General features: G+C 34.6%; 3 protein-coding genes across 8 annotated transcripts; 1 reads left to right on the top strand and 2 right to left on the bottom strand.

The window, feature by feature from the left end:
- Window positions 1-3: 3 nt before the first annotated feature.
- Cdm (importin-13-like protein cdm) lies at window positions 4-4,705 on the bottom strand. 5 transcript variants are annotated; one of them, XM_076324908.1, is made up of 9 exons: window positions 4,574-4,705; window positions 3,669-4,154; window positions 3,431-3,595; window positions 3,204-3,350; window positions 2,874-3,127; window positions 1,801-2,563; window positions 766-1,675; window positions 553-699; window positions 4-471 (listed from the first exon to the last, which is right to left on the bottom strand). In XM_076324908.1, the coding sequence occupies exons 2-9, from the start codon at window positions 3,807-3,809 to the stop codon at window positions 197-199; spliced, it is 2,802 nt and encodes a 933-aa protein (XP_076181023.1). In that variant the 5' UTR covers window positions 3,810-4,154; window positions 4,574-4,705; the 3' UTR covers window positions 4-196. The 5 variants fall into 5 exon arrangements, with proteins under 5 accessions (XP_076181023.1, XP_076181022.1, XP_076181024.1 ...); XM_076324907.1 differs by lacking the exon at window positions 4,574-4,705 and adding an exon at window positions 4,233-4,378; XM_076324909.1 differs by lacking the exon at window positions 4,574-4,705 and adding an exon at window positions 4,228-4,345.
- Window positions 4,545-10,705, top strand: Brun (trafficking protein particle complex subunit brun). Of its 2 annotated transcripts, none has more exons than XM_076324905.1 (12): window positions 4,545-6,811; window positions 6,922-7,195; window positions 7,269-7,467; window positions 7,545-7,756; window positions 7,825-8,014; window positions 8,109-8,523; window positions 8,605-8,825; window positions 8,901-9,258; window positions 9,322-9,478; window positions 9,547-9,724; window positions 10,052-10,275; window positions 10,344-10,705. In XM_076324905.1, the coding sequence occupies exons 1-12, from the start codon at window positions 5,874-5,876 to the stop codon at window positions 10,533-10,535; spliced, it is 3,558 nt and encodes a 1,185-aa protein (XP_076181020.1). In that variant the 5' UTR covers window positions 4,545-5,873; the 3' UTR covers window positions 10,536-10,705. The 2 variants fall into 2 exon arrangements, with proteins under 2 accessions (XP_076181020.1, XP_076181019.1); XM_076324904.1 differs by having other exon boundaries at window positions 4,546-6,811; window positions 7,825-8,023.
- Pif1 (Pif1 DNA helicase) lies at window positions 10,015-13,067 on the bottom strand. Its single transcript, XM_076324912.1, has one exon. The coding sequence runs from the start codon at window positions 12,971-12,973 to the stop codon at window positions 11,126-11,128; it is 1,848 nt and encodes a 615-aa protein (XP_076181027.1). The 5' UTR covers window positions 12,974-13,067; the 3' UTR covers window positions 10,015-11,125.
- Between the last annotated feature and the right edge of the window lie 765 nt (window positions 13,068-13,832).

Below are 13,832 nucleotides of genomic sequence, written 5' to 3'. Positions count from 1 at the left end.
CTGTTTATCCTTCATGTTTACCATCATCTCAGTCTTTATTTAAAATTATTCATTATACAAAAGATAAACAGTACCCTGATTAATTTTATTCGCGGAGAAAATATTTTACATAGTATGGAGCACTTAATACGTAGACAATTTCATATCGAGTATTCTCATTAATGCAATGAGTTTTTTTAGTTACCATTTTTCTTTCTTATTGCTGACATGGCATTATACTCCAACTTTGTGCCGAAGTCAAATTTTGAAGAATGAAATCGTTTATAATGTCGCACATTCGCCCTATGCTCTGTCGTTCCCGCAGAACAATACGCATAAAAGCTACCTTTTGTGCTTGCGAGACCGGGAATTGTTCTGAGTGCTTTTCGAATGCGACACGAAGCCACGGTGCCATCCATTCCACATACGTTTTGTTCAATGCTAACAGAATTTCCGCATGAGGTTCTAAATTATTCCGTGATACCACTCCACCTAATTATAGCAGTATGTTTCAATTTCAGAATTATTATTTCAAAGATCATGCCTACATATGATGAAAGAGGATTTACGTACCCACGCATTGCAAAATCACAGAAACGAGTTCTTGGCCGATTGGTTGAATAAACGTTTGCAAATGTGGACTCTGCTTAATAGCATGAGTAAGAAAATACCCAGCTGCTTTAACTGTTTTAGTTTCCGGTAACGTTAAGCAATCGATTCCTGTAAGAGACATCGAGCATACCATGCCATTGAAATATACTTTAAAAAGAAAAAGCTAAGGCTTACCACATTGTAACATTTCAGGAATTTGGTCTGGGATTTGCAACAACATCCTAGTATTCTTCCTACAAATTTGAGTCAATAGTCCAAGGTAAGCTTCCATCAGTTCCGCCCAGTCGGACAAATTACCGTGCACGGATCTACAAGCTCTAATGCCGCTTAACGTTACCGAACTCAATTCCGCAAAAATGGGCCCTATGACATTATCAGGATCTCGTCCAAATAACAGTACAAGTTGTCGGAAAAGATTCAACGCAGCAGGGTGGGGCCACGTTTTGTACGAGCCAGCCAAGATCGGAAGAAGAGGTCGGGCTTCCACTTCTGGGTGCAATAACGATGTTAGAGACTTCTTTGCGCAAAGGTACATCTCTTCTAGCGTAGAATTATCCTGACCCCACTCAGGATGCCCAACAATTTGATTAAATATTGGTAGTAGTCCATCTAGTACAACTTTTCCGATAAATCCTTTTAGCGTAGAAAAGAACATACTAACCATATTTAATTGTTTTGTTACCGCGAAGCGTGCCACAAATAATGGTTGCTTCAACAATTCTCGTATCTTTATTATGCATAAACCTAACGTAGCATCGAGGTGGGCTAATTGCTCCTCAACAGTGGATAAAGTGTTTAATAATTTGCCGGCAGCATACATCAGTCGCAAACCTTCCGCGCCACCGGGTGCAACGTTTGGAAGTGTTTGCTCGATTGTGTTAAGAATAGACGGTGCGAAAGGCGTCAAATGTTGTCCACATTCTCTTGCCAGGTCCTTCAAAGCCATGCTAGCAAGGGGTGCTGTGACTGGACCTCTGGTTAAACCTAAGGTTACAATTTGCAATACTCTTTCTAGCCAGGGATCCGGATGTTCCCCTATCCAGTCGGCGTACGATCCCATCGTAGAACACGCGCACGCTAATATCTGAAAATGTTAAATAAATTCTTAAATATCTAGTAAATATAATAATTTAATTATTTTCTGTAGATTACTTGCTAGATTTCAACATATAACTTCATTATGTACTATTTTAGTACAAAATAATTTACCTCTCCAGGATAGAGATCATATGGAATTTGAGTGAGAACCAAATCCATCAGAGCAGGAATGTAATGTGACTCTTCTATACCAGTACAGTTTGCCAAAGCTCCAAAAGCATGCAGCGTTGATTCCACATCTGTCCACTTTTCCAAACCATCCACCGTTTGACTTAATCTTTGTCCAAGAAGTACTAATAAATCCTGTCTCAATACTCTATAACAATAATCTAAGGTATCCGCAACATCCTGTCTATAACACCTGAAGAGTTCCTGTTCATCTGCATCTCCTGCTTCACTCGGAGAAGAAGGAAGCACTGATTTTCGTAATAATGCTTGAACTAGTCTCACATAAATGGGTTTTAGAGCCTGTAAAGCACAACTCTCATAAGGTTCATCGAGAGTAGCAGTATCATCCTGTAACTGGAACCAAAATCCAAAAGGAATACAGCTGCGAGTTTCATCTGTAGGATATCGTCCTTCTTGTTCTGAACATTGTAACAGTAACTCTATCAAGTTTTCCGAAGTCCATTTTTGCGTTTCATTTCCTTCTTTGACTAAAGCAATTAGAAATTCTCTGCTATTAGCCTCTCCAATAGCAGTTAGAATTTCACAAAAGTACTTTCCATTGTATTGCCTGGCCATGGTTATCAAACTTCGTGCCCATTCCCACAAAGTTTGTGGCCTATTTCTTAGTTCATAATGGGTTACTATAATACTCAAACATTCTTGAACAACTTCCCAACCTCTAACATTTTCTTCGTCAGGACCTTCTCTTTAATTCAATACAAAAAATATGTAATTTATAATGCTGAAAAGTTCAAATAAATGTAATTTGAACGCATGTATGGTGCGCGCATCATTTAATGGCACGCGGAAGGAATGCGGGTCTAATTGTAGATTGCCTCTTATTTGCAGCTATTTATAATAATTACCATACTGTTTGCTGAAGAAGTTACACATACTAACTGGACTGAGTGACAAAGAAAGTGAATGAGTCAATGATGAGAATACGTGGAATGAGTAAGAAACTCCTTTTGTCCCTGTACCGTCCCGCGTGCCATCAAGTGATGTACACACAGTACCTGCTTGGTGCATAATATGCTGCAGCAATTAGTAAATGAGGATATATTTGTCCAGTTGCATCCAAAGGAAATTCATTGACTTTGAGCCAAGATAGTGCACATTCCATTGCTAACAGATGTAATGCATTGTCACTGCCTTGAGAGTTTGGGTTACACATTGAGAAAACTTGTTGTAGAAGCCAGGTTGTTCTGTACCAACCATTAACTAAAGTTCTGGGCACCTTAGAACGTTTTGCTTTGAATCTCCTTTCATACTAATTGAAGTGTTAAAAGCAGGTATTAATTTTAAAAGTGGTAAACATTAACACAGTGCATCTATATATATTATACCTTTACCGGTAACACAGAAAGCGTGCGTAGTAATAATTCTAACATAGGAAGTGAATCATAGGGCAACATCCTCATAAGTTCATCCACAATATTTTTATCCTTTTCCTCATTTTCAACAATGCTGGCATTTGCCACAAATCCAGCCAACTAAAAGCACAAAATTGATTAATGTATAATGACAATCTCAGTAATCTGAATGAATTCATAACCAATATAAGAAATAATACCGCTTGGCAGAGTTTTGAGAGAACAAACTTGGGTGTATTTGGTTGTTTCATAATATTGAGCAAACGCTCTTGCAGAGCAGGATATTCATTTTTAGGCACTTCATCCCATTGTTTAGAAATCTTGGCATGCAATGTAGTGGCTGCGAAAAATTGTACTTCCCATGACTACAATAAGAAACAAAATTGTTAATTGTAATAGAACAACTGATAAGAGCTAAAAAAATGGTTTGTCCAATACCTTGGAAGGGTCAAGGAGCTCCCAGACAAATGTCCAAGCCTCTGGGGAGGCCTGAACCCGTAAAAGCCAAGAATGCACCTCGTTATTTCCTTCCGCATAAAACTGTCTCACAGCCTGCTCGACTACAGTTGTATAATCCATCACAGACTATTTGTTTATCTTGCAAGAGCTTCTGTGATAGTGTTACAGCATTACTTATTTCTATATCGGCGAAGGTCTCATCGCCTGCGGAAAATCGCTTTTACTGTCCGATTCCGCCAAGGCTTTGTATTTAGTTTTTACAGGTAGTGCCGCGAAAAACTTTTTTATCATCTTCTTGGTAAATCATTTAAATCACGGTCCTTGGAAATTTTCACGTCAACCTGTTTAATCCCTGTTTACACGATCCATTCCAGCCGCCTTGGAAATCTTATGAGTTGCGCAAACATCTTCTGTCTGCTCTCACCATCTGTGGGAGCCTTATTTTCATCGTACCTCTGAGAATATCTAAACAATTATAATTTAATCAGCGAATATTAGTGAAAAAAAAACTAAATAACTCTGAAAATAATTTCAATACTATACGAGAATAGATATAATCTCGTTCTATTCTTAATTCGTGAGACACTGGGTGCGTTCGGTTTGTGCGCTCACGCGCTGTAGCTTCTGCGAACGTTTATAAGCATTGCTTACGTCGTTCGCTTTGGCGCTGTGAGTGACTGTAGTGCTTTCAAGGCAGTAAAGGTTCATTTCACGTGATACGAATCACGACATCTATGATCGGAACGTCATGACAATGTGACATTTAAAGTTTTCACGATGATAAATGTCATAGCATTCAATGTCACAGAATTAAAAGTCGTGATTTTATGTCACATGAAAACAAACCTTATTGACGTCACTATGGCGTTAAAATTCATACTTACAAATGCTTCTCGTCAAAATAAAGTACAAAAGCGTGAGCTTTTACCACAGATTTGAAGAATAGTGTAGAGAGTAATATCTTGGGTAAGAGGTGTGAAGTTAAAAGAGTAAAGAGAAATGACGACAATTACGATATGAAACTTAGTGTTATACTATTTTTCAAGACTGATAAGTTGATAGAACCACAAGTGATGTACAGAGATAAGATTTCTGCACTTACTACCTTTATCGACTTTGGTGATTCAGTTGAAGGTAGTTCCCAAAATTACCTTTCTTAACAAAGAGGTCACTCGAAAACCATTAATATTTTATAACATCGAAATTTCAAACTGTGTAAATAATCTTTATTATTCGTGGGTTGACTATGCCCAAAATCTGATCAAATCTTGAGATGAAAATATAAAACTCAAATACAGAGATTAGTTAAAATTCATTCTACCGCTTAAACGCAAATGTATTAACAACATTCAAAACATCATTTTTTTTTAATAGTCAAAACATAATGAAAAGGTCTTAAAACGTGTTTTTTCCTAACAAAAATTTGTTGACATTTGTATTTATTACAATACTTTTATACGTTATACGAATTGTGGGTAATATTTTGTCTTCAACATAAACGACGGTCGATTCATCTGCTCGCAAATTAGAATTTGGATCTTTTGAGAACGAGAAAGAAAATCTCGTATTCTCTTTCTTTCTCGATTCGCCGAAGTTATCCGAAGTGCCGAGCTCACGGCACGCGACTCTTGATTATAGGGTAATGATGGGAGAAATTCCACGATTCGGTGTATAGCGATTATTTGCAATCTAGTCATTGTATTGTTCATCTATTGAATGTGTACTAGATAAAGTTAATATCTACACTACGTCTTTTTCATTTACGTACATTTTAATATTTAATACGAAGCCGAATTTACTATTCCTCTGATAATGTGTTATAACGGCTAATGAATTTCCAATTACGAACGTGTGTCTGGTTTGTTTTAAGCATGGTAGATTTTGTTTTGTATATTGTCTCAAGTGTTTAGTATAGCAACAGAATTGAGAAAGTAAAATACTATATTAAATAATACCGAATATGATGCATATAAGTTTTAATTATTTGATGCAAGAGTTTTCGTTGAGACCTATTATCCTGCAGTAAGGTTATCATCATTTGTGTGAGTTGTGTACCTTAAAGTATACTTAGCTGTGCTGAAAGCTTGCCAAGAAAGAAGAGGGGATGCGTTTGACGTACCGTATTCCCCTCAAACGGCAAGAATTAAGAGACACGTGTGTACCATTAGGTAGTGAGTGACATAAATGCGCTCGGCCATCAGTGTTATTTTGTCGAGTCCGGTACCCGACAATAAGATGTCTCATCCTGATTACGAGCAAACTGCTCATGATCACGCGGCACTACTTCTACTTTTGAAACCCATTGGTACACAAATTAAACAGAAAACGGTTACCAGGTTATGCGAAAGAATAATTAAAGCAGGTAGCAGATTCACTGTCGCCGATTCTACCGGTGGGACACGTGATATCCTCGCTAGATTTGTTAGAGAACATCCAGTTGAAAACAATGATTGGGGAGATTTTCAAACACACAGAAGACTGTTGGGGTTAATTACTTTTGGCAAATATGATAACCAAGCAGAACTCAATGAACTATGTAGAATTCATGAAGCATTAAAAGTAAAGTACGTTGCAACACTATATGATTCACGTGCTATACTTTTTGGACCATTGGAATCAAATAATCCACATGAACCACCAACATCGTTTAGCATTCCTTCAATCTTCAAAACTCGTCCTGTGTTTTATAATGATGAAACATGCCCTGATCTTGAAGTTCATATTATGGAATGCCTCAATTCTCTATTTTGGATCCTGGAATCTAAAAGATTAGAAAGATCCAAAGAAAAAATAGACCGGGTTTCTCTTTTATTAGCACCTTTTGAAAAGAAAAATTTGATAGGATTGGATCTTGAATCCAGAAATAATAAGAGAAGATGTGTAGGTCGTATGACAAAACACTTAGGTGATTTGTGTCTTCAAGCTGGACTTCCAGCAGATGCTCTAAGCAACTACAATTCTGCAGCTAGTGTGTTACAAGCTGTCAATGATTGGTTATGGCTAGGAGCAGGATTTGAAGGTTTATGTGCTGCATCTGCTTTAGTATTGTATCCAAATATGTGTAGAAGTCTTCCATTGCAAAGAAACTCTTCCCTTCAAGAAGGAAGCCCAGGTAAGCAAAGGTATGTACAATTTACACTTATGCTTTTTGTTTATATATACAAGAACAAAAAGTCAATTGAAATGTTTTTTTCTGTTTTGAGAGAAATTGATAATAGTTTAATGTATTTAGACGGGGCTCACAAGCTGTTAATACTCTACCATCACCGCCTGCTGTAGAGGTAGTAAAAAGTAATATGCCATATATTTTACTACCAGAAGAAATATCAAAGAAATATCGCGAAGCAATAGTTCATTATAGTAAATATCAATCTGCTGGAATAATTGAGACAGAAGCTAGCTTTAAAGCTACAAGGATTTCAATAGAGCAGAATTGCACTTTGCAAGCTGCTTCATATTTAAATAATGTTGTTCTTATAAATTTACCATTGAGCGAGCAAGAAAAAGTAAGTAATTTCACTGAGAAAATTATGAACTTATTATTGAGTACAATAGAACTACATATCTACAACATTTCAGATTGATCGATTTACTACATTGTCAGATTTATATACAAGCTTCGGTTTTATAAGAAAAGCATCTTTTTGCTTAAGGTTAGCTGCAACAAGGCACGTATCCCAAAATAATCCTAACCCAGATTGGCAACAGTGTTATAATTTAATGTTACAAGCTACTTCTGGATTTAAATTGTCTTTAGATCCTGTTGACATGTCGCCTGGTAATTTTTGTTATGGCAATGCATTCTTTTTTTAATAATATAGTAAATAGATGTTAAAAAAGAATTTGTTTACACAGAAGCTCATAAAGGCTGGCCAGTTATTCAAATTCAAGTTATAAATGAACTTGTTGCTGCTGCCAACCGTATGGGTAACCCAGCACTTGCAACAAGGCATATGACATTTTTACTTCAAACAATGTACAATTATCTAACACCTATTGAACGCAAGGAAACTGCTTTGCAGCTTCAAAATGTATCTCAACAGTGTGAAGGTGCTCCTGTACCACTCGTAGGTGTTACAAAAATATTTCGAAAATCCGCAATTTACGTCATTTAAAAAAAAAGTTTTTCCGATAGGTTTTAGATTCTGGAACAGTTATACCACCTGCTAATTTAACAAATATTCCAAAAACAAAATCATTTGTTTTGAAAAATATGCAACCACATCTTCAGCCTCAAAAGATTGAAAGAGTAAAGGAAGATCATGGTCCTTTTTTATTTACTCCAATTAATTTTGGCTCATTAGAGAGAAAGAATACATCTAAAAGTAAAGTTGGTGTGTTAATATTACAATTATTAGATATTGTTTACAGCACCAACTATGTAATGCTTGCTCTTACAGAAAGTATAAATGGTTACAGATTATTTGTGGGTAGAGGGTGACATTTGTGAAGTATCAATGCAACTTATTAATCCCTTACCATTTGAACTTCATGTGTCTAATATGAGACTTCTTACAAACGGAGTAGTATTTGAATCTATTCCAGAAAGTATTACACTTCCTGCTGAGTCAGGACCAATTGCTGTAACATTAGCAGGCAGGCCTAAAGAAATTGGAGACTTAGAAATACTTGGTTTTAGCACACATACATTAGGAGTAAAATCTAACTGCAGATTAAGGTACATGGAAGGAATGGTTCATCCTCAGTATACTGTTGAAGTAGTTCCAGCATTACCAAGAATAGAAGTGGCTACAAGTTTACCTCAAACTGCAAGTTTTAGTTCTGGAGATAATATAGTAACTAGTGCAAGTATATCATTGTACGGTGGTGAAAGGTACATTTTAATATTCTACATAAGTATTTTATCGACTATGCTTTGTGAACAAAGTACTATAACGTTTATTTTCCACTACAGTGCTGAGTGTACTGTAACTATAACAAATAGTGGTCAAGTTCCTATTGAAACGATCGAGTTATCAGTACAATCTACACTGGATACAATAACCGAAACCAAAATATTCAAGTGGAATGATGAAAATTTAATGACACAATTACCTTTGCAACCTGGTGTCAGTGCAAGTCTTGACTTACATTTGTATGCAACTACAGATTTTATAGCACCTATATCCCGGAACGGTATCGTTATTGATAATTATTTACATTTTTTGGTAAAATATTATTTCAATTAACTTTTATATGTCTGTACTTTAGATATTACCAGCAGTACATATCTTAGTCAACCAAGCAGTTTAATGTCTCATTCAGGACATAGTTCATTACCATCTAGATTAAGTTCTCCATCACATACGAAAAGACAATCCGAGCTAACCTCTTCGTTCAGATCAGGTTTAAGTTCTCATTCTGGTAACTCTTCCATGGCCAGTTCACGTTTATCGAAACTTGCTGTTCCATTACATACTTCAAATGTTATTGAAGGCCAATTAAAAATAAAGTACTCAGGTGGTGCTGGTCTAACAGCAGGTTATTGCCGTACTTCATCAGTGTTCGTAACCATTGAAATGTTACCTAGTGTGCAAATTACGAACTGGGATGTACTTCCAGCAGAAACGTAAGTGATAACGTGAAAATAATGTTTCAAAATGCATGTAAAATTTTTAAAATATATTTTCAGACCATCACAGTTTTATCTTGTACTAGACTTAACAAATATGACCAATCACGAAATGGAATTGCATTATACACAGACTAAATGTATATATATGGAGGGTAAAGAGCCATGTAGAATCCCTGTACCAGTTGACCGGTGTCCGCTTAATAAATTATCTATGGTAATAAATAATTTTGCATGCCTGGGAGTAAGAAAATGCAAACACTTTTCTTGGTATGTTATTCCTAGTTAAACGGGGTTGGTGATATTGGAGAACTTCAAAAAGTTTGTTCCGAACATATTGCCTCGTTAGTTGATTTACGTTGGCAATTGCTAGGCACAGAATCTATTGGAAAAGCAACTCTTTCTGGCATTACTCTCACCCAGGATATGTTAGATCTCGTTAGAATGAGTCCTCTGCAATGGGGTACGTTTTAAATAGTAATTGTACATACAATTTTCTTCCATTACCGATTATTAAATTAAATTAAATTAAATTAAATTAAATTAAATTAAATTAAATTAAATTAAATTAAATTAAATTAAATTAAATTAAATTAAATTAAATTAAATTAAATTAAATTAAATTAAATTAAATTAAATTAAATTAAATTAAATTAAATTAAATTAAATTAAATTAAATTAAATTAAATTAAATTAAATTAAATTAAATTAAATTAAATTAAATTAAATTAAATTAAATTAAATTAAATTAAATTAAATTAAATTAATAAGTCACTAATGTTCCTTGCAGAGATAAAAATTAATGATGCACTTGTAAAGGCACAGGATGAACTTACATGTAATTTAGGCGAATGTGTTAGCATCGGAATAGGAATATGTAATGCTTTAGAACATCCTTTGAGCGATCTCATTTTGTCTATTAATTTTTATCAAGATCATCATAATGGAGTCAATAATTATCAACTAGAAACAAGACTATCCATCGCTGGTGCAAACAAAGTTATGCTTCCAGCAGTAAGTCATTTTAATAACAGAAATATTGCAATAAATATTTTGTTTGTTTTAATGAATGTTTTATCCAGTTACAGGAATATGGAAGAGTTTATCATGAATGCCGTGTAGTGTTCTTTACAGCTGGACAATACAAAATAGATATTCAATGTAGTAGTAAAGAGTCTGCCCCAAATACACCAATACTTTGTTCAGAATTAATAAATGCTGGACATACATGGCGTTACATACCACCGATAGAAATAACTGTTGACGATTATTAATATAAGTAGAATAAGTGAAAGCGCGGCTTTGTAACATTTATAAAAACAGGAAAAAATAAATATGTCTATAGCTTGTTATAATATTTGATTGTGACTTAAAAAAAAAAAGAAATACAGAAAAAGATGTTTTTATCTTATTAAAATACATCAATTTAACAGTGTTGGCTTGGGAAAATACTGATAGTAAAATATATTTAAAAATAATTCTTTATTATGGTCGTAAGAATCAATAATCCTCATTGCAGTTTTTTCGAAATTCAAAATATAGTTGTGAGATATTTAAAAATGATCATATTAATTGGTAGATATTATTATTTTAAAAATAATATCAATATTTAAGAAATAATATTTTGTAAAATAATATTCTTGTAATGGAAATAACAGAAATTGAGATTAAAAAATATTTTTTTTTTGAATGTAATACAGCCCAAGTGTGAGTTTTTGCAAATGTATACATTTACTAATAGTTTGGGACTTGGTTGGGTTAGGTTAGATTAAATTAGGTTCTAGTTAGTTTTCATTGAATCTATAGTAAAATGTACGCATTCACTGCATTTTACACTGGAACTGTAATATCTATATAAATGTAGTTATTTTTTTTGTTTTTTCCCCAAAGGAATCATTTCTATTTGTTGCAAATTTCGTCTAAATTTCTTATAGAACAAAAGTACATCCGAATGGGCCCACACTTGTTGATTATTAAAATCTAGAACCCGCAAACATTCTAAACTTTGCGCTCGAGATAATGCTACATATGCTTGACCAGCATCAAAGACTTTGGCTAGACACATTTCTACACAATCTAATGTTAAACCCTGACTTTTATGAATAGAAAAAGCCCATGCTAATTTAAGTGGGATTTGTTTTCTATGAACAATGTTACCCATGTTTGTTTTTAAGCTCCACTTTTCTAGCTTTGCATGATACGAGATACCTGATTTAAATTGAACTACAGGCAGATTATCTGTAAACTTGATAACTATACCCCTTGCTCCATTTACTAGACCATCTGAAATATTTATATTTTTCAATAGCATTACTTGAGCACCTACTTTCAATACAAGTTTGCCAGGGACAGGTAATTGTTGATTTAATATGGTGAACATGGACTGATCAGAGTCTTGAGCTGCATATACATAGGATTCACTTTTTAATTCATTCAATTGAAATTCATTAATTTCTTCAGCTTCGTTCACATGAGAACAAAGCCTTGTTGCTAAAATTCCATTATTCTCAATTTTTTGTTTAGCTGTTGCTTTAAGAGTTTCTGTAATATTATCTGTAACTCTACCTATCCTAATATTATTTAGAATATTTATAAATTTAGAATCTTTCTGTCTATGAACCTTGAGTAATTCAAAATTAAAATGTACACACTTTTCCCATTTGTCACTTTGAAAACAGAACTTTGCTTTCTTATCTCTTGAAGAAACAGGTGGTAATTGGAAGAAGTCTCCGCATAAGATTAGTTGTATTCCACCAAAAGGTCTATCGTTTTTACGAATATGCCTAGCAACGGCTTCAATTTTATCAAAAAAATCTGCTTCAACCATGGAAATTTCATCGATTATTAAATGTTTTGTTTTTCTCCATAAACCAGCAGAGGAATTACGAGAAGCTAGCTGGTAACATCTTTCTAAATTTCCAGTGCCTAATCCAATTCCTGCAAACTGGTGTAAAGTAATTCCACCGATATGACAGGCCGCTACACCGGTACTTGCTGTAGCTATTGTAACGTCAGGAGGAAGAGCCGCTATTATTTTTCTCAGTAGAAACGATTTTCCGGTACCCGCGCTGCCGGTAAAAAATATATTTTTTCCGCTAATCACTGCGTCTAGCACTTTGGCTTGTTCTTCTGTAATATTTCCCATCGTCGGATTTTCGTACAGTTTTTTCCCAGCGCGGATTCCATTTTCATCCGAACGTTTTCTTTTCTTCAAAGCGGTAGGAGATGGCGTCGTAATTGTTGCACGTGACATGTTGACAGTCTTCTGTTTGGCTTTATTTATTTCAGCATTTGTCGCAGGACTAATTTCTTGAACACCGCCGAAAGGTTTATTAGAAAGTAATTTCTCTCTTAGTGGATTTTTCGCCGTTTTTTCCGCCTGATTTGTCATTTTAATGAATATTGTCTTTAAAAAGTTAATTAGTTGAGTAGTTGGCGCGTTCGACAATAATAGCGTACAGTTTTCATCCTTAAATTTTATGGAAGCTTTCCCATCGGACATGAATTTGTTGAAAACATTGATCGATTTCAACGAGAGCTTCGTTACTAAATTCGATTTTTCTGCGCGTATTTCAACGAACATTTCACGAAAATTATTTCGGAATAAACGCAAAGTCGCCGAACGATGATTTACTTTCTTTTGGATTACACCTTGCGAGTTGGTTTGTTCTATTATTACAGAACATGTTACTGAACAACTGTCTTGATCCATGTCCTCTTACGAAAATATTATTTGCAAACAATCGACTAAGAACAATACACGATTTTTAAAAGTCTCTCGTCACATCGATTTATAAATTGTAAAGTGTCTTTAAAAATCTAAAATGATCGATTGTTCCACAGTAACGCCATGATCAACTAATTTGGCGCGAAATTGACCAAATCGACGAGCGCTACCATGCTAGGGGAAATTTTTGTTTTTCGATTGGAACGCTTCGCGGCAAGCGATTGGCTCTTATGTATCTGTATAGTTATTCCTTGATTCCTAAAATTATAAACAAGGGGAAACGTAAATAATGGTTTTGCCCTTCTTTGGCGTAAACTGCTAACGCAAAAGTATTGTATTTCATATCATCGAATTGTATAAGCATCTTGTGGTGTCTAGCTATGATATTTATACCATTAATAATTATTACATGAATTTCAATGCAAGTAAACGATGCTCGTTATTGATTCCCGTTATACGGAAGTAAAATGTGACAACTAAAAAATTCAAATTTACACTGGCTGAATTGCATTAACGTTTCTTCGAAAAAATTAGTAAACACAGTTGTACAATTTCGGACAGATACGTGCAAATTATACAAATATCTTTATCGTAACTGTGTTTACAAAGTGGTATTAATCCTCGCAGCTATTCGCTTATGTGGAGATATATGTATACGCGTACATGTAATTATAGGTATATTGTCTGACATTTAAACATAGAAAAATCAGCGTGGGTCCTCTATTTGAAGGCTTACTCGTTGAAAAAATACTGCATTCTGTGATATGAAACTCCACTGTAATACGACGCGATTTATTTCTTTCTTTAACGACCATTATATTATATAACACCGCCTATTAACGTA

Source organism: Ptiloglossa arizonensis, chromosome 12 (assembly GCF_051014685.1).
Source record: "Ptiloglossa arizonensis isolate GNS036 chromosome 12, iyPtiAriz1_principal, whole genome shotgun sequence".
Lineage (NCBI taxonomy): Eukaryota > Metazoa > Arthropoda > Insecta > Hymenoptera > Colletidae > Ptiloglossa > Ptiloglossa arizonensis.
Note: the sequence above shows the minus strand (reverse complement) of the source record. Positions and strands in the feature narration are given on the sequence as shown.

Bases quoted from the DNA above. Each gene is read 5' to 3' on its own strand.
- Pif1 (XM_076324912.1), bottom strand. From the start codon at position 12,973: ATGGATCAAGACAGTTGTTCAGTAACATGTTCTGTAATAATAGAACAA.
- Brun (XM_076324904.1), top strand. From the start codon at position 5,874: ATGCGCTCGGCCATCAGTGTTATTTTGTCGAGTCCGGTACCCGACAAT. The intron at 9,725-10,051 runs GTACGTTTTAAA...TGTTCCTTGCAG, and splicing joins AATGAGTCCTCTGCAATGGG to AGATAAAAATTAATGATGCA. The intron at 10,276-10,343 runs GTAAGTCATTTT...TGTTTTATCCAG, and splicing joins ACAAAGTTATGCTTCCAGCA to TTACAGGAATATGGAAGAGT.
- Cdm (XM_076324908.1), bottom strand. From the start codon at position 3,809: ATGGATTATACAACTGTAGTCGAGCAGGCTGTGAGACAGTTTTATGCG. The intron at 3,596-3,668 runs GTATTGGACAAA...TTCTTATTGTAG, and splicing joins AGCTCCTTGACCCTTCCAAG to TCATGGGAAGTACAATTTTT. The intron at 2,564-2,873 runs GTACTGTGTGTA...ATTGAATTAAAG, and splicing joins GCATATTATGCACCAAGCAG to AGAAGGTCCTGACGAAGAAA.